The 27,505-nt window shown below is 43.8% G+C and overlaps 3 protein-coding genes across 4 annotated transcripts; 2 read left to right on the top strand and 1 right to left on the bottom strand.

The window, feature by feature from the left end:
* Positions 1 to 652: 652 nt before the first annotated feature.
* On the bottom strand, positions 653 to 7,022 carry mrpl45 (mitochondrial ribosomal protein L45). The gene is made up of 9 exons (XM_034536404.1): positions 6,778 to 7,022; positions 5,480 to 5,552; positions 4,620 to 4,815; positions 3,905 to 4,022; positions 3,710 to 3,808; positions 2,937 to 2,985; positions 2,702 to 2,851; positions 2,443 to 2,616; positions 653 to 1,153 (listed from the first exon to the last, which is right to left on the bottom strand). The coding sequence occupies exons 2-9, from the start codon at positions 5,540 to 5,542 to the stop codon at positions 1,055 to 1,057; spliced, it is 948 nt and encodes a 315-aa protein (XP_034392295.1). The 5' UTR covers positions 5,543 to 5,552; positions 6,778 to 7,022; the 3' UTR covers positions 653 to 1,054.
* On the top strand, positions 6,267 to 22,825 carry npepps (aminopeptidase puromycin sensitive). Of its 2 annotated transcripts, none has more exons than XM_034535365.1 (23): positions 6,267 to 6,656; positions 9,555 to 9,639; positions 9,759 to 9,836; positions 9,939 to 10,060; positions 11,337 to 11,444; positions 12,758 to 12,958; positions 13,132 to 13,228; positions 13,312 to 13,345; positions 13,713 to 13,827; positions 14,334 to 14,498; positions 15,287 to 15,391; positions 15,493 to 15,553; positions 15,627 to 15,736; positions 15,913 to 15,976; positions 16,417 to 16,556; positions 17,653 to 17,787; positions 18,299 to 18,518; positions 18,611 to 18,753; positions 18,962 to 19,018; positions 20,056 to 20,163; positions 20,470 to 20,625; positions 20,800 to 20,847; positions 21,122 to 22,825. In XM_034535365.1, exons 1-23 carry the CDS (start codon positions 6,348 to 6,350, stop codon positions 21,266 to 21,268), a joined length of 2,808 nt encoding a protein of 935 aa, XP_034391256.1. In that variant the 5' UTR covers positions 6,267 to 6,347; the 3' UTR covers positions 21,269 to 22,825. The 2 variants fall into 2 exon arrangements, with proteins under 2 accessions (XP_034391256.1, XP_034391264.1); XM_034535373.1 differs by lacking the exon at positions 6,267 to 6,656 and adding an exon at positions 7,166 to 8,504.
* A 760-nt stretch (positions 22,826 to 23,585) lies between these two features.
* On the top strand, positions 23,586 to 26,950 carry c1h6orf120 (chromosome 1 C6orf120 homolog). The gene is made up of 2 exons (XM_034536613.1): positions 23,586 to 23,695; positions 24,934 to 26,950. Exon 2 carries the CDS (start codon positions 24,982 to 24,984, stop codon positions 25,534 to 25,536), a length of 555 nt encoding a protein of 184 aa, XP_034392504.1. The 5' UTR covers positions 23,586 to 23,695; positions 24,934 to 24,981; the 3' UTR covers positions 25,537 to 26,950.
* Positions 26,951 to 27,505: the final 555 nt, after the last annotated feature.

Genomic DNA, 27,505 nt, shown 5'->3' on the forward strand with positions numbered 1-27,505 from the left:
TATTGGAGTAATTGCTGAGTAAAAAAAGTCACATCTTTGGCAGCAAAGTAATATTCTCAAATATTGTTTATTCCTGTTCAATACGAGAGATTCTCCTGCACGACTTAATTGATATGCAGACAGCCGGCAATACCGACAAGATGTTTTAAATTAAATTGATTCACGGACGAGTCAAATACATCTTACGACTATTAGATATGTTTATTATTAGCTTACTTTATTGACATCAGGAGCGGCCCTACGTTTCAACGTCTGACATTAGCGAGCGCCATTTTAAATAACTACAACTTTTTTTAAAAGCGGTATTATAATATAAACGTACAATATTAACAGTATTCTGTGTGGATGTAATCAAGTTACATGTCTATAGCAGCAATGTGTGCAATCAGGTGTCAGTTTTTCAGGCTGCAGTGATTTATTTTTCCATCTCATTGTTTTAAACACAAGTTTTTTATTTTTATCAATGGAGTGACCTAGTTTTGAGCATTGTTGCATGTTAGTGTGTCTTTGGAATGAGTGTCAAGTAAAAAAATATATATAAGAAAAAGGAAATTGTTGCAACACATTAATTTGCAGAGAGAAACAGACAGTTTTCTATTTTGTATGCAAAAAAAAATCTTCTATGAAAAGATTTTTCGGGTAAAGAAACGTGTTAAATTGACGCAGACGGGACACTTTATTTTTGTATTTCAACATGCAGTATATATTCATCACAGAAATAAACCATTCAGTTTCTGGAGGTCTGCACATTTTATTTTGTAAGTTAGTCTTAAAACACTATGAAACAACTTTGAGTAAATGTATCACTGTTGTTGTTGTTGTTGTTGTTATTCCTGACTGTTGTGTGTTGCAGGGAGAGCAGCAGCTTTATTGGACTCGGTAGTTTGTTCATCCTAAAAATAAAAAAAACTCACCTGCTGCTTTCCATCGCTTCTCAAACAGATAAGAGGCGCCCAAACTAACCGGCCACAGCCAGAATAAAACTGCATTTGGCGCATGGCTGCTCATAATGTCCCAGTGGGGTTGGACGCTGAGGGCGGCGCCACCCGGTGGCCTATTTATTCCACTGAACCGCCTTTGGTTTGGGAACTTCGTAGTTGAGGGCCTCAAACTCTTGTCCCGGCTTCAGCTCTGGACCGGGAATCATGACGGTCTGGAGGAGAACACATGGGGGGGGGGGGGGTTAAATGTCATATCTGCTTCTGAGGGAACAAAAGGTATAAAAATCAGTTTAGAAAAGCAAGAAAGACAACTGAAACAAAAAAAACTTAAACAACATCGCTGTGAAAATAGCTCCAGCTTTCCCTTGTTGTTGTTTATCACTATGGATTGTTTACCGTATTTATTTAGTCTTAAGAGACATTTTAGGCTTTCGACTGGTTATGATGAATTGACATAATGTCCCTTATTTTCTGACTATAAATGAAAAGGAACCTTCCTGCTTCGTTACCCCACGGACAACAAGCTCCTCGTTATTTTTGTATTATCATTATCGACAACAACAACAGGAGAAGGGAGCCGGCCCTTGAAGGTGGAGCCGTTTCAGAGTGAGAAACCCCGGAGACACAGCAGGGGGCCGACTCTCGGCATGCCAAACGTGGGCCGTTTCAGGTAAAGTTTCAGACTAGTTTGTGATATTTAAACTGAAAGTGAGAGTTCACCCGTTTACACTGGGACTACTTCCCCACCATAGCAACAGTGCAGATGGAAACTGTGTTTTGTGGACACACTAAATGCTTCTTGAAAAGAGATTTAGCTGTTTTTAAATGACGTGCGCGCCATGAATTAAATACAATTCACCTCCATTGTAAACGCTCCAGCTTCTCCACCGATGTGAATCAGTCCGGTGACACGTTGAGTGTGAAATGAGTTGCTTGTGTCTGAGGTTTATGCTAAAATTATTGTGAACGATAAACCAAACCGTCTTTAGTAACTGAGCGTTGAATCAAATATGATGAATTCCACCACATAAATTGCACGAGTTTGGTCAAAACGTCTTGTTTTTCCTTTTTAAGTTGGACTAAACAATCCCACATTGTTATCACTGTCATGGTTTTTATTACGTGTGAAAGTTAAATGGACCCGAGTTCAGATTGTTGTCTGAAAATATCAACAATTAATCTTTATGCTGAAAAAATTATATATATATATATATATATATATATATATATATATATATATATATATATATATATATATATATATATATAATTATATAATTGTATATATATATATATATATATATCTCCTTATAGATCACAGGCCATTGGTTGCTGTTTGGGCTGTTTGTTTGGTCCATTAAACCCGGACTCGAGCAGCTTTTGGACTCTAACCAAACAGCTGCTAAAGGTGTTTTTAAACGTCCTTCTTTACGGCGAGTTTGTCTTCTTCTTCTTCTACTGAAATATAAACGTAGTCGGCCAGCGCGGCGCGGAGGGTCACCTTAATAATCGGGTCTTTGGCCGGAGCCCAGGACGGCACTATTTTCCCGTGGAGCCTCCAGCGGCCGTAGGGGTTGACGAGGTGCCGCTCTACGACCAGGTACTCCAACACGTCCTTGGGCTGCTCCTCGCTGCCCAGCATCAGCCTCCCGAAGCGGTCGTAGATGGCCAGAATCTGCCCGGACGCAACAGAGCAAAAGTGGCCTGAATCCTGATTGTAATGTCTACTCGACGACGGTCCATTACCGGACGGTTCGTACCTGTTTGGAGTGCATGCGCACCGTCACCTGTCCGTACAGGTTGCCCTTGGTGACCATGTCGGGGCAGCGGGCGTGGACCACTTTGGGCGGCTCCAGGGACTCGATAAACCTCCAGCTGATGGTCTTGTAACGGTTCCCCCTCGTCATCTCCTGAACACAGGATGGGTAAGTGATGGGAGGAGTCAAAACTCTAAATAAATTGGGGGATCTGATGAAACGGAGTCTTTTTACTCACAGGATAACCCCTTTCTGTCACCAGGGAGTGAAGTTTCTCCTTGTCGAACCTGCAGAAAACCAAACAGCAGATGTTAATCTTACGATCTCAACCCGAAAGACGGCGTTTGGTCACGTGACATGCTGCGCTGTTGTGCATCAGAGTGTGCAATGCATCCTGGGACATGTAGGCAGAATGCAAGTGCAAGAAAAGCTTCTGCATCTCGATGTAAAGCTGGGGCGACATTTGGGTTTCGTTTAAGAACTGTTCTCCTTTCAACCATCAACGTTGTGTACGACTTCGACATTTGCAAGTGCCTTCATCATTTTAAAGTGTATATTTTTTTATATTATCCACAATTATCTTCATCATCCCATTATGTTTGAGTGAAGGCAGACATCTCTCCTCACAGTAAGACAATCCAGACGGATAAATAGCACCACAGGAAAAGACAACAAATGTGTTTTTTTTAGCGAACTGCACCTTTAAGTCATTAGAAGGTTTGTAAAACAGCTGTTTTCTTAATTTAATAAATAACTCTGGCTCTGTTTATTTGTAAAGAGCCGTCTTAAATGGAGGAAGTGTAGTATGAACGGGCAACACGACCGTCTAAAAAGGTACATCAGCTCTCGGCTGAGAACCAGCTAATTAATTGTCTAAGTAAGTCAAACGAATGGTTTTCTTGAATGCTTTCCCACTTTGGAGCCGTGAAGGCAGTACGAGTCCCCCCCCCACCCCCCACGGCTACGAGGCTTCGATGAGTGAAGAGAGAGACGCCAGTTCATTCGTCTCACCGTGTCAGGGCGCCGTGGGCCTCGATAAAGATTTCCCGCGCTCGCTCCGCGAAACCCCTCGAAGTGAACTGAGGGTCGTGCTCTTTGATTTTACGAATCCTGCAAGAAGACAAGAGGAAAAGAAAAAGAAAAGAAATTCAGCTTCCTCCTCGGGTTAAGAAGCTCTGAAATAAGAGGTGCGAAGCGGGATCTTACGCGAGCTGCGAGGCGGCGCTCTGCCGCAGCTGTTCGGTCCGTTGCTTCAGGCCTTCTTTAGACAGAGAGGAAAGACGAGCGTCGCCCTCCGGAGGGACGTAGGGGTCGAAGATACCCGCTGGTATAAGACACCCGACAGGGACAGAGATCAGTATTTTTACCTTCCAACCGGGAGAGACTTTTGGGCTTTTTTGTAACGCCATTTATTGTTTATTGTTTACAATAGCATCAGTTTCTTTATCTAAATGACGACTGGATACCGGAGCTTCTGCACCAACACTATACGCTTTTCCTGAAAAATGTACATTAGTTTCTATGAAACCGTGTTTCATGTAACAAAAGAAGTCAAAAATCTTCTTCTTCGTCTCAACACAAGTGGCTGCTATTTTGCAATGAATACATAAGACAATTAATTTAAGACAAATGGCAGCAATATGGCTCCAATAAAAAGGGTCTAAATGTCACACTTCTCGATTTTAGAAGAAGTCAAAAGATGTGCGTTATGTTATGACTACACATGAAATTAATACAAGTTTTTGATGCTCTTTGCTATAAACAACTGTATTGACTTATCAAACTGATCATCAGCTTTGTCACTTATTTTCCAAAGCCTGACGTATTTAAATGTGCTAGAATGTTGTTAATAAACCAAACCCTTTGCCGTCTTAACATTCAATCATTTGAAACAATAAAGAGCAAGCGGACGCATCATTACCGGTGCAGGAGATGTTGATGGGCCTCTCAAAGTACTGCTGTCTGAAGACGAGGCCGGCCGCTCGGGCCGCGGCCTCCGGGTCCTCCTGCTGCTTCCTCTTCAGACCCGCCGCCGGAGGGACGAAGTACCGCTTCTTGGTGCGGACCGGCACGTAAAGCGGGACGGGATGCCGCAAGTCCAGAGACGCCTCGGCATTCTAGAGAGAGAGAGAGAGAGAGAGAGAGAGAGAACCATATTCAGCCTCCATTGTTGTGCATTGTTACTGAAGTAAAAGTATGTAAATATAAAATCAGGAAAATGTACTTAAAAAGTATAAAAAAGTCGAAAATGTCCCTTGTGACTGTTCTACAATTATATTGTCTATCATTAGGATATTTTTATTCATGCATTAACGTAGAAGCAGGTATTTAAAGTTGTGATCTATAAGCTAAAAATTATTCTGCTGGTTATTTTCTATATCACGTGTACGACGAGAGCAATGTCTCTCACACACACACACACACACACACACACACACACACACACACACACACACACACACACACACACACACACACACACACACACACACACACACACACACACACACACACACACACACACACACACACACACACACACACACACACACACACACACACACACACACACACACACACACTGATTGTTTGTTTTGTTTGTTTGTTTAAATACTTAAACGATCAATGAAGGAAAAGCAGCAGATTTAACTGCTAACGTTAGCTAAGCTAGCTCCTTTAAAAACAGACACTTTCATAACAAACAAAAACGAACGAGCTGCCTCAACAACATGTTGACTGATTGTATTTAATAAAGTAAAGTGTCACGAGATGTCTCAGTACCTTCAAACTGCTGCATGTTGCTCTGTGAAGAGCGACCAGTGTCCTCCTCATGGGCGCCGCCATCTTGCCACCACTTGACAGAACGTGAGGAAAAAAAGAAAAGCATTTCCGCTTTCAAAATAAATATTTTATTTTCGGAACGGGCTTCAGTGTTATTCTGTGTCTGTCTATTTAGTTTTATGTTTGTCTATTTATTATATTGTACAATTATTGTGTTACCTAAACCGACAAAAATTGACTGATTTATTTTATTTTACAATGTTGCTGTTTTTGTCATTATTTGTTCAGTTTGTTTACTATGTTGTTATTTTTGTGTTCTGTTCTTAACTTATAGGTAGTGAAAGAAATAAAAGTAGCAATAACGCAATGTAAAAATCCTGCATTTTACTTTATTTTATTGTGTATATTGTAAACATGCTTGCTGCTGCTACAAATAAATATCACACTGGGGATGAATAAAGTATCTATCTATCTATGATATTAAATAATATATACATATATATACATACATATACATAATATGGTAATACTACTACATACAAGTTGTAGCCTTGAGTTGTACTTTTACTTTTGACAGTGTAATACTGGTTCCTTGTCTATACACACATTCCTTGGCTACAACGCGTATTCTTATAATAGTTGTGTACTTTTACTTAAGTGCAATTCTGAATGCATCTCGTGCAGTTCATTCAAGATGTATCCTTCTATTCGAATATTACGACTAAATCGTGTCCGCGGACCCGGGCGCGGGCACGTTCGCGACGTGACACCGACGCGATGACGTCACGCGTCCGTCGAGTCGACGTCGCGTTAAGTTGAGTTGTTTGGGCTGTCTACCGGGAGAGAAGTGCTGAGAGGGTTCCAGTTGATGTTGCTGCTCCTGGGCCGCAAAAGGGTTCCGCTGTCACTCGCACACAGACTCACTCGCCTGCCGCGTCCGCCATCGCCGTCGAGGCCCGTTTTGCTCCGCTCGGCATTAATAAAACTCAGAGCGATAACTGGAGAGACACACAACACCGTCTTCGTTAGCGCGACCGCCCAAAATACAGGAACCATGCCCGAAAGGAGGCCCTTCGTACGGTTACCGACGGACGTTTACCCCGTCAACTACGGCTTGTGTCTGAAGCCCGACCTGATCGACTTCACCTTTGAAGGCAAGCTGGAGGCGCTCGTGGAGGTAAACGTTGCGTTGGAACCCGGGCGTCCTGCATTCATACGCGGATGGATTTGTCTATGCGTGGCGGGGATCTTGTTACGTAATCTAACCAGCTAACGTTACCAGCATTGAGCTAATTTACCTTCGTCCGGCTGATGACGAACAGATCGTAAGCCACTAGTTAGCTCGTCGGGCTTGAGCTAGCCGATCGTTGGTGACGTTAGCTAACGTCCACGGTCGGTAGCCGACTGTTGGTGGCGGTAGCTAACGTCAACGATAGCTGGCCGTCGGTGGCGGTAGTGAACGTCAACAGTCGGTAGCTGGCCGTTGGTGGCGGTAGCTAACGTCAACTGTAGCTGACCGTCGGTGGCGGTAGTTAACATCGACAGTCTGTAGCTGGCCATTGGTGGCGGTAGCTAACGTCAACGGTAGCTGACCCTTGGTGACGATAGCTAACGTCAACGGTCAGCTACCGACCGTTTCACGACGGGGCTCTCGCCTACTGAAGGAGACTCACGAGTGGGATGAAAAAAAAAAGCATAATATATATTTATATATGGATGTGACTAGCTAGGGGCTAGCTGAAGCTAACTAGCACAACAGTCCCGCAGACTTGCACTCTCACGTTAGCTTAGCCGTCGCACCGCGGACGTTAGCCCGCTAACGGGCGCTTTGCGACGCGCTTAACGTCAACGTGCCTAAAGAGCAGTTTGCCGCGCGCGAGCTGCTTCAACCCCCGTTGCTGCGCGAGCGCATTGCTATAAATCACTCTTCAATTAAATCAGTTTTAAAGGTCACGGAGCTTGTCAACGAGCCGAGCTAGCGGCTAGCTGTCGCTCACTAATGTTTGCTAAATCATGGCAACATCGTGTTGCCCCCCTCGGGGGTAGAATAATTATTCCGCTTAAAATACTACTTCAATGCCACACTATGATAATACTTTATTTAGCCGTACGTAAATACAGACATGCAAGTGAAAGTATTTAGCAGTAAAGAATGTCCCCAGTCGGTGTTATACTATTATATTTATGACGTTTCTGATTGAATATTGGTGCTGCAGTAATGTGTCCTTTACAGATGTTTACGGTTGTAAACTCATTAATATACTTTTGGGGGGTTGTTTTTAATATTCAGCAGCGCATCATATTCTATAAGATACTCCTCGTGTTAGTAACGTCGCTGTCCTGTGAGAACCACGGGGCTGTCAACTCTAAAGGAGCTCTAAAAAAAAACAAAAACGACGAACAGCTTTGTGACGAAATATTTTCCATCAGATCCAAGAGGCTTAAGAAGTAGAATGATTTTTATCATCACACAAAGGAAACACTTCATCTTTCACTTTCACAAACATATAAAGTCAACATATCTTTTTTTTTTTTTTAAACTGAGAGGATATAACACATCTTAAAAGTTTCTAATTGAGTAAAAAGTAGAATATGTGGTAGAGAAGAAGTAAAAGGTTGCTTCAAATTGAAATACTCTGGTGAAGTAGAAGTACTTCTAATGTGTGCAGCACTCGAGTAACAACGCACTAAACTGTCCTGGCTGTGGAACCGACGGTGAAGTAATTTCCGAGCGGCTCCGGTTCAGTTTAATCTCAACTCCTCTTAACAGTCGGTCGGGGAGGAAATGTGAGGAATGCACGCTGCGTTTGCTAATGCCGGTTAGCTTTCAGTTGACTTAAGGTGATAGGTTAGTGAATCAGTTCGGTTCCCTGAGGCTTATCGCCACGGTGAGCGGAGCTACTATGTAACCGACGCGTGAAAACAAACACGGCAGCTTCACGTTGAATGCGTTTCTGAGTTGGAGTTGTTGCCTTTTTGGTGTGTAAGTCCACCTGTCGGCTGAATGTCTCCCAACACCTGTGAGGTAAACGCTCAACGCGCTTTATCAGAGCGGTCGGGATGCATTGTATATTATGGCCAAAATATTATGGCAATGCACTGCTATTAGTTTTTATTTTGTGTGTATGACGCCCTTCACTGATGGGGTATAAACTGCTGCTCTATCAAGAACAGATATTATTATTATTATTATTATTAGGAGTAGTACATTAAAAAATGATAACGGTAACTCCAAGGTGCAAGAGTCAAATATGTAATTTGTAAAATGATAAGATAGCAGTAACTCCGAGGAGCATGAGCCAAATATGAAACGCAAAGCAGACCGCTGAATAACGTTTTGCATGACCAGCAGTCCGACGACTCAAAACTTAAAGTTGACAAATGTTGTAAAACAAAGACGCGTAGGGTCGATCCTCGCGCGTTTCCTCCAAGAACCACTTTTTGCGATTACTTATCAAAGAAAAAAGTTGATGATTATCTTTCTGTCGATCTATTTATTCTTTCAGCAGTAAGACATTGAAATTTGGAACTGGATGTTTTTTCAGAAGTTTGTGGTAACACCCCGTTTCTCCGGGGGGAAATACAATGGGCCGGAAGAAACCCGAGCATTGTGGCGCTTCGCCATCTGCCCGGCACGTTTCATAATTACAGGCCCTCTCCGCCACCGCGTTGGACCGGGCTTGCCACAATTAAATGAAATGTCCTTTCTGTGAACTGCACGGCGTCGTCGTGTGCCACTGCGTTTCGCCCTCAATAAGTCGGGCCGTCACTTCCACGGCTCGTTTTCCCACATCGCAAGTGCAAAGCCCCGTTAGTCGGCCTTCCTGTCTTTGTTTTCATCACTTTTCTTTCTTTTTGCAAACCCCAACCGGTTCTTTGTCTGCTCTGTGTGTGTTTATCTACCTGACGTTCATCAGAGGGTCATTTGCTCTCGTTCTCCTCTACGCACTCTGCTGATCCTTTTTATTCACTCGCTCAAACGTCACCTTTCCGCAGGAATATTTGGATTTGAAATCGTAGCGCCGCAGAGGTTATCGCTGGTGAATGGCGCTGTTTTTTATGTCGATGTTTACAGGTTACACAAGCCACCAATCAGATTGTGATGAACTGTGCTGACATCGACATCATCACGGCGTCCTTCGTGCCGCAGGGAGGAGAAGGTGAGGGTCAGACTCCGTTTTACACTCTCCTATTTAATAATAACGCAAATGTACATTTGTAGGTATCTTTACTCTTCTTTTTTTTTTGATGACGCCTCTCTTTTGTCTTCTCTTTTTAGAAATCAATGCCACGGGATTCAACTATCAAAATGAGGACGAGAAAGTCACCCTGTCATTTCCTAGCGCTTTACAGAAAGGTAAGAAGTTGACTCCACTTGTCTCTGCTGTTGGAATTTAATTAGTCCTCTCATTGGCTGAACTAACAGTGCAACTCTTTCTGCCCCCCTCCCCCCTTCAAGGCTCTGGCACGTTGAAGGTAGACTTTGTCGGGGAGCTGAACGACAAAATGAAAGGATTCTATAGAAGTAAATACACGGCCGCCACCGGAGAGAGCCGCTACGCTGCTGTCACACAGTTTGAGGTAAGCCGATGGCCTCGACGTGCTCAACACACTACCTGCCTGCCATCACAGAAGGGGCGTGGTGGTCATGTGGCCTTTTTTTAATTATTCATTTTTTTTCGCCAGACAAGGTCTCAATTTTCATCCTCTTTAGCCGCACGTTTTGAAGATGCCTCCGTGTGTTAACAAGGGTTTTTGGGAAAGTTGAGTCAAAAACCAGGTCAGTCTGGACTCGGACTGAAGGGGTTTCATTCAAACCTGCAGGGTTCTGCACAGACCTGCTGTTTACAGACACTGGAAGATAAAGAGACAGAGATAAGTCAGAGAGGGAGAGATCTCTATTTATAATATAGTAAACGTTTCTACCTGACTAAGAAATACGTACTTGTCAGATGAAGTTCTGGCTCCTCATTGACGCTCCGATCCTAAAACCCAGTTCAGCGGTCCAGGTAAAGGAACCAGAAGTCTGCGTGAAGCCAAATCGTGTCGTCTGACCTTCGTGACGGAAGTAGTTGCTTGAGAGAGAAGTTCAAACCCAGCTCAAAGTAAAAAAATAACTTGGAATATAAAAAGTCGAATGCCGTTACTTTTGTCGCTGAATAACAAGAACATGAATCTCATTCGGAGGAACTTCCTCACCACAACTTCCGTGTAGTCGCTAGTCCTCGTTATGACGGAGCCATAACGAGGGGAACGTTTTCAGGAAACTGGGAAACCAATTTTAATGTTTGTTCCGAGGCTGGTCGATGGATAACATCTTTGGCTCCGGGGCCTTTTTGATTTACAGGAAACGCCACGAATGCCACGACTAAATGTGACGCCTTTTTAGTGCATCTGCTTTGATGAACAGCTGACGGGGTGTTTTTCTTTCACCTGGCACAGATACAATGCTCCACTGTAGCGCTGCTGCAACAAAGGGAAAGGGGCCCGCGGTGCCCACACAGCAGAATGACTGTAAATACCAGAGGTCGTTAGGTCGGCATGATGTAATGCGAAGGGACAAAATATGTTGCATTTAAAAACAAAACCACAGTCTATAGATGAGGTTGGTTGCTTTCACCTCCAAATATATATATATATATATATATATATATATATATATATATATATATATATATATATATATATATATATATATATATACCTTTATTTTAAATGTATAATATTATACATTTGTGTTAGACGGGTGTTCTGTAATTGCAAAGTGAATAAACTAATTAGGACTTGATCCAGTCGGTCATGGTTTCATGTAGTTTTTTAAGTGGGCTGTCATGTAACCTCTGTTTCTTTCCTCCAGGCCACAGATGCTCGCAGAGCTTTCCCCTGTTGGGATGAGCCGGCTATCAAAGCCACCTTTGACATCGCGCTGATAGTTCCCAAGGACCGCGTAGCCTTGTCCAATATGGTACGTGTCACATGGTCCCTCTGAGAGACTCCAGACTGCCTGAGTCACCCTGTGTGTGTGTGTGTGTGTGTGTGTGTGTGTGTGTGTGTGTCTCTCTTTTTTTGCAGATTACATAACAGAGTTATCATGTTTAAACATGTGAAATGCAAACTACTAGCGGCCCTAAAAAACAATGTATTCCCTGGCGGCGCCCCTGCAGGCTAACGCAGCTCGTCTGGGTGGTGACGATGAAGCTGAATCTCTCTCTGTCTCTCCTTATGGAAGACAAATTACCAAAGAATATGACCGACAAATAAATCTATGTAGACATAAATCTATCCTAGATCAATACTGGTTATTACAGACGTTGCAGGGCGGAAGTGAAGGAAATGCCATTCTCAGGACTGAGCTCTCTTCTCGGAGGGATGGCAGTCCAGCTCTCGACCTTTTGTTTCCACATACTTGCTCGTAAGACTTCTGTGACCTTTTTTGTAAAGTCCAGTGCAAACATGAGGCTTTCCACGCTGGTACAAGTGGGGATTATGTGTATATCTACAAGTACCGAGATAACTACCGGCCATGAATGTCAACTATCGGAAAAGTCTGGAGACTTTTTCTTTTTGTGAGTGAATGTTTCTACTAACAAGTATTGTGCGCCTCAAAGCCTAATATGTCTTGTTCCTCTGAGCCAGAGAGTGGCATTAAATACAAAGAGCCTCCCTGTTGCCCTGGGTGACATGTCCCTTCATCACCATGAACACACACGCACACACACGCACACCGCCCTACTGTCTCAAATACTCACTAGAGCACCAAATGTGGATTAATCCGCCGCTGAAAATAGTCCCCGGCAAATGCTCTTTATATATATTTATTTATTTTTCAAAAAACACAAGAAAAACTGCGTTTGTTTGTAAGGATTTGCGTCCTCAGGAGGAACCAATGAGCTTGCAGCTGAGAGCCACAGACAGGAAGTCAGACAGTATTAAGAGACAGACTGACACCATTGTTAGTTTTTAATCTGTTTTTAATCTTTTCATTATTTTTGATGAGAGAAATAACCTTTTGATTGTGGTGGTCTTTGTTGTAGCGCCACTATCGAGCCACACGTCTCTCCTCGTACAGCAGAAATAAGCTACCGGGGGGGGGGGGGGGGGGGGGGGGGGGTTCAGTAGATTCATGCTCCGCAGAGGATGAAGCGTTCTGATTTTGGATGACCCCCGTCGACCTTTCCCTTCGAGCCCGACGGCCAGCACGGCTCTTGAAATGGCTAAATGTATCCGTCCATTGTTGGTCCTCATTAATATTTCACTGCGTCTCTCCCTCGTCCAAAGAATGTCATCGATCGAAAGCCATACCCGGAAGACGAGAACCTGGTGGAGATGAAGTTCGCCACCACGCCCATCATGTCCACGTACCTCGTAGCGTTCGTCATCGGCGAATACGACTTTGTGGAGAGCCAGTCTTCAGACGGCATCACGGTACGCGTCTACACGCCGATCGGGAAGGCGGAACAGGGGAAGTTTGCACTGGAGGTGAGAACTTTAAAAGAAAAGTGTGTGTGTGTGTGTGTGTGTGTGTTTCCATTGTGGAGCCACAGCAGCTACTTGATGGTTTCATCTTTGCACTAAGAAATTAGAGCGGTTTAAATTATTCATATATTTTAAAATGCACTTTTAAATATTCAATTTTATTTTTTATTTTTTAGGTTGCAACCAAGACCTTACCTTTCTACAAAGACTACTTCAATGTTCCTTATCCGTTGCCTAAAATCGATCTCATAGCGATCGCCGATTTTGCTGCCGGTGAGTCGCTGTCGATTTTCTGCATTCTGCGTTTTCAGAAATGTCTCAAAGTACTGAAAGTGAAACCTCTTCCTTCCACTCAGGTGCCATGGAGAACTGGGGCCTTGTTACCTACAGGTGAGACGCCACTGCTCTCCAACTTAGATAAGTGAAGCTGCTGGTTTCACGGGAAGCCGTTGGTATCCAATCTTGGTAAATGTGACGCGCTCATGTCCACGTGGAGGCAGATTAGTTGATTGATCAGAAAGTTGATTACCACCGTTTTTTGATAAATGACCCAACGGTTTAAAAAAATAACGTTCCAACGGTCAAACATGAAGATTTTCAGTCTTATATCCTGGGAATCTTTTGGTTCGGGGCCGTTTTAAGTGTTTCTTAAGTCATTTAATCTGGTAAATAATCCAATTATGAAATAACTGTAAACTGTAGTTGTGCAGCTGCAGGTCTCATTGATCTCTGTTGTTGTTGTTGTTGTTTCCTCTAGGGAGACGGCGCTGCTCATCGACCCCAAGAACTCCTGCTCGTCCTCCAGGCAGTGGGTGGCGCTGGTGGTCGGACACGAACTCGCCCACCAGTGGTTTGGAAACCTGGTCACCATGGTAACCAGCCACGGCTATTTGTGGAACTGAAGAAGACACTCTTGAGACGCCGATAAACAAATGACATGTTGTGATCAGCTTTGAACACAACAGTAATTGTAACAAACGCACAACTCTATTTTTAAATGGAGCTCTCGGCTTTCTGGGTCTTTTTATAGCAAATGCTGAGGAATCCATTACTGCAACTGACAAAATGTACCATCTCCACTTATTAGACTCTCACTTTTAAAACATGTGAGGGTATTCATTTCCCCTTTTTTTTTATGTGGACATTTATTGCCTCCCTGTGAATCGGAAGCAACACTTATTTGTTTATCCTATTTGTCAGATTTAATAAGTGCTTCCCTTTTTAAAACTAATTGAATGTAGGATGTAAATGTGTTTTTTTTTAAAAATCCCCTGTCCTTCAGAAAGTACTGTAATGTTTGTGTGTCAGTATTTTTAACGTAGGGCATCACATGTCCCGGAAGGTAATTATTTTAATGTGTGTGTGTGTGTGTAAACAGGAATGGTGGACCCATCTGTGGCTCAATGAGGGCTTTGCCTCCTGGATCGAGTACCTGTGTGTGGACCACTGCTTCCCGGAGTACGACATCTGGACCCAGTTCGTCTCGGCCGACTACACCCGCGCTCTGGAGCTGGACGCGCTGGACAGCAGCCATGCCATCGAGGTGAGGATTAGACTCCGCTTGACACCGCGCTTTATTGGGTCCGGTCGGATGAGAGGTCGCCTCTATTGCTGCGTCGTCACCAACAAGTTTCCTGGTCATTTTAGTGCCGGGAACTTCTTTATTACCTGTAAAGATTTTGCTAATTAGTCCGCTGACGCTTTCAAAACACCTGCGAGCCGCAATCACTCAAATGCAGAGGAGGAAAGTGAAAGCGAGAGAGCGTCTCCAAGTGAGTCATCTGTCGCGTGTTGGACGATTATTTATTGCCGCTTTTAGAACGTAACCCTGGAAATAAATCAGTCATTTTCTCCCGTTAACTTCTCTCTCCGTTGTCTCTAATCCTTTTTAAAAAGGTGTCGGCAAGACGCCTCATTTGCTTTTAAATGTTATCAAACGGAGAGAAATGTCCGTCTTTAAAAATGGTCCTGAATCGATGCCAAGAGTACTTCCTGGTTTTAGTGACCAACGGGCATCCCTGCAAGCCCCGCCCAGGGAAAGTTGTAGAAATATTACTTTTTGTCTAAATTATTTAGTACAAGGAGAACCAAACGCGGCCCAATAGTTTAACCAGACCGGTGACTCCCAGAGTGGAAAGAGACCATTTAGTCCAATGAACTGGAAGCGTAGCGTCAACATGTGAAAATCAGTTTAATTTTTAAAAGTCAATCAAACTAATAAGTAAACTCTGACTTCTCTGAAAGTGATGGAAGAAACGGTCCATATAGTGTTTGACCAGCAGTGAATGTAAACCCCATTACAGACGTGTGTGTGTGTGTGTTTGTTTGCAGGTCAACGTGGGCCATCCATCCGAGGTGGATGAGATCTTTGACGCCATCTCCTACAGCAAAGGGGCGTCTGTGATCCGCATGTTGCACAACTACACGGGAGACGAGGTTGGTTGTGGTCTCGCTCGTGGAGGTCCTCCCCCCCCCCCCCCCCCACGCCGTTCCTCGAGGTTCACCTCTCACTCTTCTCTTTTCTTTTTTTTTTGCAGGACTTTAGGAAAGGAATGAACGCCTATCTTTTGAAGTTCCAACACAAAAATGCTTCAACAGGTAGGAACCGTTTCCCCCTCGAGATGAAGCCGCCGCGTTATGTCTGTTTCCTAACCCCTCTGACCCCCCACAGAGGACCTGTGGGACTGTCTGGAACAGGCCAGTGGGAAGCCCATCGCTGCAGTGATGAGCTCGTGGACCAAGCAGATGGGCTTCCCGATCATCGAAGTGGAAGAGGAGCAGGTGAGCGGAGTTTGATCGGCTTTTACATCAATGTCCGACATTTTGTTTTGCTGGCAGTTCGTCTTCGTCTTCTTCTTCTTCTTCTTCTTCTTCTTCTTCTTCTTCTTCGTGTCTGCCGGTTCTATTTTATTCGCCCGTTTGCTGATTCTCTCTCTAACCACGATGTTTATTTATAGCAAGGTGACGACCGCGTCCTCAAGATCTCTCAGAAGAAGTTCTGTGCCAGCGGACCGCACAGCGGTGAGTTTATAGCCCTCATGTTGTGGTTTCTCTTTTCTTTTTTGACTCCAATATAATATGTAGAACTATATTTATTATAGAATACTAAACATTATATTTAGTTACAGTACTGCATTTCACCTCATACTGTATATTATATCCCATACTTTATTATGGTAATGTTATACAGTTTAATTACATTACGTACTTTTTAATATCTATTATAATGCTATATTTTACAGCGTATCAATACCTAATTATATTATATTTCAGTATATATTATATATTTTTTTTTATCTGCCGTTATTTTACGTCTTATTTCCATTTGACACCTATTTATTTGTATTTTGTGTTCTTGTGCTGTTGCACCTAAACGAGATAAGATCAGGTTTATCTTATCTCTCTTGTTGTTGTTGTTGCCATGGTAGCGTCTCATTTGACTCGTGTTTGTTGTCGTACAGGCGAGGATTGCCCCAGCTGGATGGTCCCCGTTAGTATCTGTACCAGCGAGGACCCCAAATGCACCAAGCTCAAGGTTCTGCTGGACAGACCCGAGACCAGCATCACCGTGAGCGGCGTGGCGCCCGACCAGTGGGTCAAGGTGAGGTCGGCGCGCCGTTGGACGAGACGTTTGATGTGTGAAGCGTTTCAATAACTTGAGCTCGCAGTTCTCTTTCTACTATTCATGCGCGTTCCACGTCGTAACGTGTGGCTCCGGCCATGCGAGGGTCAAAGGTCGCGCGCGTGCAGACGATGTAAAACGTTAAGCTGAGACGGGGTCGCCGTGTTTTGGCTCTTTTTTTTTTTTATAAAGTTAAACGTTGACCGGAGAGGAGCCGGTTCCCTTGAGCTGAATTAATGAGTCATGAGAGACGATCTGATTCCGTGGGAAGTTTAAACAAAGTTCACAGAATGGAGTTCCTTTCTTTCTTTCAACTGATTCTTGTTTTTGTTGACATCTGAGGCCCGTTTCCCGAAGCGGGATTCAGGGTTTATCGAGGTGACCTCTGGGTGACCTCTGGGTTGTTTCAGTGCGTAAGTGATCAGATCCTCTCGTATCGCGGCTTCATCTCGAGCGCGATGGATCTGACTGACTACGTGTGTCTATGAGAAGTTAATGTGTCGCTCGACTGGATTTATTCTTCTTCTTCTTCTTCTTCTTCTTTCCGCTGCTCTCCAGCGGTGTGAAACGGACTTTTGGAGCAAAGACACAAAACATAAATAGTCGCATCTATCAGGCTTTCTGTGAAGCGGTGACGCGTTCAAGTGTTAAACTGTTACTTTCAGCAGTAAAAATTCTCCGCTGGATTGTGATTCGTCACGTGCTGCGAAGCCCCGCCCCCTTGTACCCACTGTGTGTGTGTGTGTGTGTCGCTTCGGGGAAACCGGGCCTCCGGTATTGATCCGTTGCCGTGGTGACGTGCTTATACAAACCTCCGTGATTTAATATTCTGCTAATTCTGGAGTGCAGGTGAGGCATAAAGTCATGAAGGGTGCTTCAGGGTGCTTCAAGGTGCTTCAGGGTGCTTCAGGGCTCACGAGCTGCAGCTCAGAGCTCCAGAGCTGCAACAAAAAACAAAGCATGTTCTCTCTTGAGAGTTATTTGGGGAACGTTTTGCCTCTAGACTAAAACCACCCAAGCCATTAGGATGATGCGGTTCCTCTAAGCCCCGTTGTGACCCCGTTGTGACCTGCAGGTCAACCCCGGCACCGTGGGCTTCTACCGCATCCAGTACAGCACGGCCATGCTGGAGCGGCTGCTGCCGGGCGTCAGAGACCTCAGCCTGCAGCCTGTGGACCGGCTGGGCCTGCAGAACGACCTCTTCTCCCTGGTGACACACACACACACACACACACACACACACACAGAGCTCTACTGCCAGGCTACAAAACAATGAAAATTAGTGTAATAAAAACTAAACTTTGTGCAGAGTAGACGAGCAGGACGATGGAAAAAGGCCGATTTGTATTTATTTTAATTTTTTGTCACTAAAATCCAAACTTAAAAAGAACATTTAAGCACTAAACTCTCGGCGGTACCAGTTTTCCCTTCCTGATTTTTACCGATCTGATACAAGTGGGTTGAAAAACAACAACAACAACAAAAGTTAAATAATTCCTCAATTCTGGGCGCCAAAGCTTTTCATGTCAAACTGTTTTATGAGATGTTTCTTGTATCTTTCGACAAAGCGTGCGACTGGCCTCTGAGCAGAAATGACGCATCATGATGAATTATATTTAATGTTTACATACAGTCAGGGTAGCGTAATGCTAACAAATTTGGGATTTAAATATGAATCCCACACTTGTGTCTCCGCTGACCTTCTTGTTGTCCGTCTTCAGTCTCGTGCCGGGATGATCAGCACGGTGGAGGTGCTGAAGCTGATGGAGGCGTTCGTCAACGAGCCCAACTACACGGTGTGGAGCGACCTCAGCTGCAACCTGGGGGTGCTGTCCTCGCTGCTGTCCCACACCGACTTCCACGAGGAGATCCAGGAGTTCATCCGGGACCTCTTCACCCCCATCGGCCTGGAGCTGGGCTGGGACTGCAAACCGGGGGAAGGTGAGGCGGAGCTGAAGGATGAATGTCTTCGAGACGCCTTCTAAAAAAAGTATTATATTTATATGATACTTATATATTTATGTTTCCTGCAGGCCACCTGGACGCCCTGTTGAGAAGCCTTGTCCTGGGGAAGCTGGGGAAGGCGGGACACAAGCCCACGCTGGAGGAGGCCCGGCGGAGATTCAGGGACCACGTGGAGGGCAAACCGGTCCTGCCTGCAGACCTCCGGAGTCCCGTAAGCCAAAGAAACGTCTTCTAGAACGTTGTGTGGATGTTAGAAAGAGACGATTAAAAAAACCCACAGTATTGGGATGCATAAATAATAATGACAATAAAACATTGACACATTTTTTAGGTCCTGCTTAAATAACATTAATAACACCTGGCAGCATTATCAGCATTAGTGTTGTGGTCTCAAACGCATCATTTTGACTGTTCTCCAGGTGTATTTAACAGTGCTGAAGCATGGAGACAGCGCCACATTGGACACGATGCTGAAGGTAAGACCTCCTCACCACCACGCTGTGAAGAGCACCCTGAGAAGTGACCATCTATGCTCATGTTCTCATGTTCTCCTGTTCTCATGTTCTCCTGTTCTCTCTGTTCTCAAGTTCTCTCTGTTCTCATGTTCTCATGTTCTCATGTTCTCTCTGTTCTCATGTTCTCTCTGTTCTCATGTTCTTTCTGTTCTCTCTGTTCTCAAGTTCTCTCTGTTCTCAAGTTCTCTCTGTTCTCATGTTCTCATGTTCTCTCTGTTCTCATGTTCTCTCTGTTCTCATGTTCTTTCTGTTCTCTCTGTTCTCATGTTCTCTCTGTTCTCATGTTCTCATGTTCTCATGTTCTCTCTGTTCTCATGTTCTCTCTGTTCTCATGTTCTCTCTGTTCTCATGTTCTCTCTGTTCTCATGTTCTCTCTGTTCTCATGTTCTCTCTGTTCTCTCTGTTCTCATGTTCTCATGTTCTCTCTGTTCTCATGTTCTCTCTGTTCTCTCTGTTCTCATGTTCTCTCTGTTCTCATCTTCTCTCTGTTCTCATGTTCTTTCTGTTCTCTCTGTTCTCATGTTCTCTCTGTTCTCATCTTCTCTCTGTTCTCATGTTCTTTCTGTTCTCTCTGTTCTCATGTTCTCTCTGTTCTCATGTTCTCTCTGTTCTCTCTGTTCTCATGTTCTCTCTGTTCTCATGTTCTCTCTGTTCTCATGTTCTCTCTGTTCTCATGTTCTCTCTGTTCTCTCTGTTCTCATGTTCTCATGTTCTCTCTGTTCTCATGTTCTCTCTGTTCTCTCTGTTCTCATGTTCTCTCTGTTCTCATCTTCTCTCTGTTCTCATGTTCTTTCTGTTCTCTCTGTTCTCATGTTCTCTCTGTTCTCATCTTCTCTCTGTTCTCATGTTCTTTCTGTTCTCTCTGTTCTCATGTTCTCTCTGTTCTCATGTTCTCTCTGTTCTCTCTGTTCTCATGTTCTCTCTGTTCTCATGTTCTCTCTGTTCTCATGTTCTCTCTGTTCTCATGTTCTCTCTGTTCTCTCTCTCCAACCTTTCAGCTCCACAAACAAGCCGACATGCAGGAGGAGAAGAACCGTATCGAGCGAGTCCTCGGCGCCATCTCGGCCCCCGACCTCATCCAGAAGGTCCTCAGCTTCGCCCTCTCGGTAACGCGCCGCACCGTTGTTGTTGTTGTTGTTGTGAAGTTCTGTTTTTTGTTTTTGGAGGAAACGTCTGACCCAGTTTCTCTTCTTTTTGTTTATCTGGACTTTGAGTGGGCTTGTGATTCAAGGCCCGTTTGTGTGGCTTAATGATTACTCACGACGACGACGCTTTTCAGTTCAACGTCCAAAGTTTGACAGGGTTTCCCTCTCCTCCGCTAACCCCGCCCTCTCCTCCGCTAACCCCGCCCTCTCCTCCGCTAACCCCGCCCTCTCCTCCGCTAACCCCTCTCTGGGTCTTCTCCCCGACAGGAAGAGGTCCGTCCCCAGGACACGGTGTCCGTCATCGGGGGCGTGGCCGGGAGCAGTAAACAAGGCCGGAAAGCCGCCTGGAAGTTCGTCAAGGACAACTGGGAGGAGCTTTACAACCGCTACCAGGGCGGCTTCCTCATATCACGGCTCATCAAGGTGAGAAGCTCCTCCTCCTCCTCCTCCTCCTGCTGCTTCATCGGGTCCTGTGACCAATGTGGCCCATATTCTGCCTGTTTGGGAAAAGCAGGCGCGTTAATAATGTAGGTTCTGGTCTGTCGGTTTGCTTCTTGCTTGAAACTAAAAGTCTTTTTTGTTTTTATATCTCTGCAGCTCACAGTCGATGGATTTGCTGTCGACAAAATGGCCGCTGAAGTGAAGGTGAGAGCGCTTCACTTGTCGTTGTTTGTGTAGGAGGTTCATCATCTTTTGGGGGCTTATTCCATTGTTTTGATTCACAAATCTAAATAAGTCTGTTTTTTTTATATTTTCGTGAACAGATTTTGAGAAATTAAAATGTTTTAAATCTGCTGAATTATGTTGCAAAGAACTAATAGTTTGTCGTTAGGCCGCTTCTAAACCACTAGGGGGCAGAATGCCCACACGTTCAAAGTTAAACTGGAAGGAAGCCTGAAACGTTCCCGTTTCCCCGCAGAGTTTCTTCGAGAGCCACCCGGCGCCGTCGGCCGAGCGCACGGTGCAGCAGTGCTGCGAGAACATCAACCTCAACGTGGCCTGGCTGAAGCGCGACGCCGACGACATCTCTCAGTATCTACTGCAGCGCAGAGGGCCCCCCGTCTGAGCCTCCTCTAGCCCCCCCAAACCCTCTACCCCCTCCCCCCTCCAGCGCGGACCTTCCAACATCATAGCTGCCTCAGTACCCCCCCGCCCCCCCCCGCAGACCACACCTGGAGACGTACTCGCAGCAGGCTTCATTACTCTAAAGAAACTGCTTGGAACGAGAAGGCAAAGAGACTCTTTCTACGTTAACGAAGCAAAATTAAATTTTTAGTCGGACCAGGAATGTAGTTTTACCCCCATTCTGCCCGCGAGCGGACGAGTAACATTATCGAACCGGCGGCTCGGCGAAGCCCCCACGAGCACCCCGTCACCCATCTCTACGCCGCAGCTGACAAAACTGTGAAACCCCCCCCCCTTCTCTTTATTTCTCCTGCTGCCACTCACTTTGAATGCGTGATTTGTGATTTTATTTGATTTTTTTCTGAATTTGCTACTTTTTTTGTTTACTTTCGGTTTGTTTATCTGTACAAACAAAATGTACTTCTTAATTTAATTCTTTGTTTTGAGCTCCCCGTTCTCATAACTCACACCGCCCTCCATGTCTTTTGGGGGGCGATCTGATTGGGTGAGAGCAGGAGGCCCCCCCCTGGGCAGAGTGGGGTTAATAACCGTAGTGTGTGTGTGTGTGTCTGTATGTGTGTGTGTGTGGATCCTCCATTGCTAATAAACGGTTAGACAGGCGAGCAGCGATAGCATGGTACTACATTGTAAACTGTATAATGCAAGTTTTTTTTTTTTTTGTTTGCAGACAATGTTTTAAATAATGGAAAGGTTCATGGTCCCCCCTCCCCCCTCCAAACCCCCAGAGCTCTGTTCAGTCAAGAGTTTGTATAGTTTGAATCATCAACGAACATATTTGAACATATTTGATCTCCCTGTTTCTTTATCTGCCACCCTCCAAATGAAATGAAGTTATCGGCATGTTTCATAAAACATCAGAAGTGTTTATTTAAATGTTGAGATCACGTTTTTATTCTGAGGCGAAGAAGAAGAAGAAAGATCACAACGCTCTTCTTCAGGGCCTTTTTCCATTCTGACGTAACATCAGGAAACGCCTCTCAATGAGGGTCCGGCGAGACCCAGTCCTGGTTCCGGTCTTTGTGGTCCCGACAGATCGACTGGACTCCGCTGACGAACTTGGAGGCCTTTTTTTTTTTTTTTTTTTAATCGGTTCGACCGGTTTGCAGAAAATATTTAACACGGAAATGGTGAAAATAGTTTATTTCCACATTACGTCTAATGTGACAGATTATGCAGACTTGTTGAGCGAGTATATCTATATAGAATTTACAATTTGATGTGGTTTTTGAAAAGCATCCCGACCCAGAGTCCTCCAACCTGTTGTCGAGACTCTGCCCCCCCCCCCCTCCCCCCATCCCAACATTTGTTGTTTTTTCTTTGGTTTCTTTTTTTTGGTTTAAAACTACAGTTGGTGTTCATTAAAGTGAAACAGGATTATAAAAACAAATGATGTGGAAAATGTGGACAAGTTTATTTTAATGATTGACGCGTGGTTACCTTGGAAACGGATATGAAATAAATGTTTAATTTATTCATAGCACGTGTGTATATGTGTGTGTGTATGTATGTATGTATGTATGTGTGTGTGTGTGTGTGTATATGTATATATATATATATAATTGTATTTTATATTTATGTAAAATATATTATATTTGTATATCATTTTATGTATATTTTAAAATATTTTTTTTAATCAATCTTCCATAACAACTAATGAGAAGGAAGACATGGTTACTGATTGCGTTGCTCGTGCAGATGTTTAATGTTTTGTTTTTCTAATGAATCTGAATTTATTTCAAGACGTCCTCGTGGTCCTGACTTGAAGACCTGGACCGCTTGGACTCCGTGAGCCCTGGTCATTTCAGTATTCACACACCGACTCCACGTCGACGTCATGGCTCAACGTGTCGCGTGCACTCGAGAATAATCTACGCAATAAACTTGGTTGAATGCCGGAAACCTGAAGTGAGTCAGCATGCTTGTTTTCTGTCTTAAAAAAAAATATATATTTCTTCAGTAAAGTATTAACATCAAAACATACTTAAAGTGCAACTAGTAAAAGTACATATTATGCAGAATAATAACATACATTATAGTTATTGTACTATAATAATGTATGTTTTTGTTTACTTAACTATATATATTGTTTGTTGGTATTTTTTTAATCAATATTCTGAATCTGGAAAAAAAAAATGTATTTCATCATTTATAAAATATTCATATAAAGTATTAGTAGCGTTTCCAGACCGGGCGGGTGCAGTTACACCGCTCCGCCAGCACGCGGCGCCACCGAGCGGCGCTCCCGCTGTCAGCGAGCCGAAAGGAAAAGGAAGTGAAGAAGTGAACTTAGTTACCCGGCAGGTTGCTGTGTGTGGACCGAGATGGCTGGTTCGGAAATGACCGCTTTGTGAGTAGAAAGCCGCGGCTCGTGGACCGGAACCTCCACACGCGTTTTAATAATCTAATAGCGACTTAATTTATCACGTTTTCAGTCACCCGGCAGCCTCTTGAACGGGTTTAGCTCGACCCGAGCTAGCTAGCTTAGCAGCGCTAGCTCCGTGACAGCTAACGTGGACTTTGATAAGAAGCTAACCTAGTTAAACTAACGTTAACTAGGTTAACTTTGTTAGTTAAGTTAAGCTAACTACATTAGTAAGTAGATTGGTGTGAGCTCAGGCTGGTCTTACTACTAATGTGCGCTGACCGAATATGAAATCATAGAAGGGCGTATTATTATTATTTTTGTATTTTTATTATTGTATTTTTTTTCTTCTTTAATTATTATTTTTATTATCTTTAATTCCTCTTTGTTCATTTTTATTTTAATTTTATTGTAACCCGTCGGGTTGTGACGTCACGGCTTGGCAGCGTCTGGCTCCGACGTCATGAAGCCGGTACGTTAAAGTGAATATCGGTGAAACGCGTCAATAACCGTTAACGGCCGGACCCGTTGGACTTTGTTTTCACAGTTAAATGTGTTTGAGTTGTTTTTCCTCTCCTTGGTATCAAAGGTCAGACTCACCGGGAGAGCCGCGTGTATTTTTAGCTCTGCTGAGAGTCGAGGTTTCTTTTAGACTGTCCTTAAGGAAGGGCAGCGAGCAGCTCCATTTAATTAAAGTACTAATAACTCTCTGTAGATAATCAACATGTTTTATAATATAAAGTCTAGAAAGAGCATTTTCCAGCTGCTCAAAGAGGCTTTTTAAAGAGTTTATTTAATCTGAAGGAAAACACTTCAAGTTGAACATCCGACATCAACACATCTGGAGATACGAGGTTTTACCTGAACAGGAAGGAGATGAACATCTGTCACTAAAGCCGTCAGTAAAAGAATAAAGTTAAATGGAAACGGTCAAGTATACCTTGACTTTGTACTTCAGTGCAGCACCTTGAGCAAATGCACTTTGTTTATATTACACGCCGGCCTCCGGGTGTCTTTTCTATTCTGTAAACAAAGTTGTCTTGTTAAAAAAAAAAAAAAAAAAGAAAGTCTGCCTGTGTAAACAACGGCTCGGTGCGTCGTTGGCTTCTCGTCCCGTCTGGTGGGTTTTGAAAAACTGTTATCAGACATGCTATCCAGTAAAAGATTTAATCAAAGAGCGTGTGAATGAATTATGAGAACCATCCTCCTCGTCCTGCTGCCAGGCGGTCTGGTGTCGTCCAGGCGGTGACTGACTGACAGATGCCTTCATCATGATGCGGAGCTGCAGCGCCCTGGTCGTCGCCCTCCTGCTGTCCCAGGCCAGAGGCTTCCTGAGCCCCTCCGAGGACGGCGGCGGCGGCGTCCCCGAGGAGTGGATGCTGCTCCACGTGGTCCAGGGCCACATCGGGGCCGGAAACTACAGCTACCTGCGCCTCAACCACGACGGCAGGATCATCCTGCACATGCAGAGCCTGAAGGGGGACGCGGACCTCTACGTGTCGGACAAGACCCTGCGGCCGAGCTTCGACACCTACAAGCTGCAGTCGGTCACCTGCGGCCGCGACGTGGTGACGGTGCCGGGGGACTTCGCCCGGCCCGTGGGCATCGGCATTTACGGCCACCCGTCTCACAAGGAGAGCGAGTTTGAGATGCGCGTGTTCTACGATCAGACGGTCGCCCCCGAGCCGTTCGACAAGGACTCGGAGGACGAACACAAGAAGAGGAAATCCCCTCAGGCCGCAGAGGAGGACTTCCAGGAGGAGGAGTCCATCTTTTGGACAATTCTAATCGGACTTTTGAAGATTGTACTAGAGATTTTGTTTTGAACATTTTGTTTTCCTTCGTTGTTTTTTTTGTGCTCGGTCAGCATCGATTCTTTCTGTAGAGGTGAGAAAATGTGGCACAAAAAAAAAACTAATAATCATTTTCTTGTGATCAAACATGCATAATGGTTAAAAAAACCCAGTAGAAACCAGTTGTGGGTGGACGATCCGCTGAATTCGCCAGTTGAAGAGCGACTGCGTTACATTTAATCTCATTTAGCTGACGCTTGTATCCAAAGCGACTTACAATCACACACCGTAGAACAGCTGCAGGGTTAAGTGTCTAGGGCTAGCAGAGCCGGGGATCGAATCGCCGACCCTGTGATTGAAAGACGGACCGCTCACCCTTCTGACCCACATGTGTGTTTGGTGACGAGCCGGTCGGACGCGGCAGTGTTTGGCTTCTGGTGTCGTACAGCCACACGGAATGAAGAAGAAATGTTGAATCACGGCCTTAATTTGGGCCTTTTGTGATTTTTTTTATTTTTTTTTTTATTAAAAATTAAATCTTAATCAGACTGCAGTTCAACCAAAATGGAAAGAGGGGAATATTTCTAAATACACGAGTGCGAGTTCCTGGTTCCTTTCATGGTTCCTCCGGTTCCAGACTTTTTAAATCTCATTTTGAAAACCACGTCAATCCCGATTAACTAAAAGTCCAGAGTTCTTTTATTTTAACCTTCAGTGAATTGAAACTTTTATATCTTTCAAGCGTAAATGAACTTAACAGCAGGAACATCTCTACGCACACGTTGTGTCTCCGTGGACTTTCAACTCCAAAACCTCGATCTTCAAAATCAAAGTCGGGCTCGAAACAGAGGCGACTGACCTTTTGACCTTTTGACCTCTCGGCCTGCGAATGGACCGAGAACCGCCTGTCTTAACTCGTGTTTTTTAAATCGTAAGAACCACAAACAACTCAGCAATACAGTCACCGTTGACCGTTTGTGAGATGAAACACGAGGTTTCCTACAGGACGGGTTTACGGGAGAGAGAAAGTTTAATCTTTTTATTGGACTTAAGGTTGTAAAGTTGATTGATTCTCAATTCACTGTTTTCATTCTGTTTACTTTTAGTTTAGACTCCAAATGTGAACGTGTGCCAACCCGTTGAAGATTAGTAGCAGCGTTTCGTTTGGGTTTTGATCGCTCACTGTTTTTCTAATTATTGTAATTAATTTGTTTTTTTGTTGCCTGTTGGACAAGCTCCTGATTTAACAAAAAAAAAACATCACCTCCTGTTGTTTCGGGGGAGTTTCAGTTACGAGGAAACTCGCTACCGCTGAGCAGAAATGTTCAACAGTGCCTTCGAGAGATCCGTTCTCCTGTTTCCAGAGACGATGCATTCAGGTTCATAAATAAAGCAGTGGTTTTTTCGCAAGACTGTTTAAAAGAAAATACAAATTTTCTGTCTTTTGTTTCTGTTTATTTTTGTGAGGGGGTGGGGGGTGCTGAGAGAAATCTAATTTAATTAGGAATAAATCCGGTTATACGTGATGGTTATTCACGTCTTTCTTCTGGTCGGCACCATCAAGGATTTTAAAGAAAGTTCATTGTTAAATATCTCAAATCCCCAGTTGTTACCGGAACCGAGTAATTCATGTGTAACGCTAATATCACACACCACATTCTAAGCCCATTTTATATATATTTATTTTTAATATTTTTATTTATATATATATATATATATATATATATATATATATATATATATATATACATTAAATCCCTGAAACTATATAATGTGACACGGCACATTCTAAGCCCATTTATATAATTTTTTAAAATATTTTTAATTATTTATATATATATTTTTAAAACTTATTTATATATATATATATATATATATTTAATTATTTATATACAGTATATTAAAAATTAAAAAAGAGACATTACATTAAGAAAGTTACGTTGTGTGTGTTAAGTTTGAATCAATTAAGAACTATAATATAGTATATTTGCATTAAAGAAAA

The sequence above is a fragment of the Cyclopterus lumpus genome, chromosome 1, assembly GCF_009769545.1.
Source record: "Cyclopterus lumpus isolate fCycLum1 chromosome 1, fCycLum1.pri, whole genome shotgun sequence".
In the NCBI taxonomy this organism is placed as follows: Eukaryota; Metazoa; Chordata; class Actinopteri; order Perciformes; family Cyclopteridae; genus Cyclopterus; species Cyclopterus lumpus.

Coding starts and splice junctions, on each gene's coding strand:
- mrpl45 (XM_034536404.1), bottom strand. CDS start 5,542: ATGGCGGCGCCCATGAGGAGGACACTGGTCGCTCTTCACAGAGCAACA. Junction 4,023..4,619: donor CATCAACATCTCCTGCACCG/GTAATGATGCGT, acceptor GTCTTATACCAG/CGGGTATCTTCGACCCCTAC. Junction 1,154..2,442: donor CCAAAGACCCGATTATTAAG/GTGACCCTCCGC, acceptor GTTCTCCTCCAG/ACCGTCATGATTCCCGGTCC.
- c1h6orf120 (XM_034536613.1), top strand. CDS start 24,982: ATGATGCGGAGCTGCAGCGCCCTGGTCGTCGCCCTCCTGCTGTCCCAG.
- npepps (XM_034535365.1), top strand. CDS start 6,348: ATGTTGCTGCTCCTGGGCCGCAAAAGGGTTCCGCTGTCACTCGCACAC. Junction 6,657..9,554: donor AGCTGGAGGCGCTCGTGGAG/GTAAACGTTGCG, acceptor CGATGTTTACAG/GTTACACAAGCCACCAATCA. Junction 16,557..17,652: donor CGCCCGACCAGTGGGTCAAG/GTGAGGTCGGCG, acceptor TGTGACCTGCAG/GTCAACCCCGGCACCGTGGG.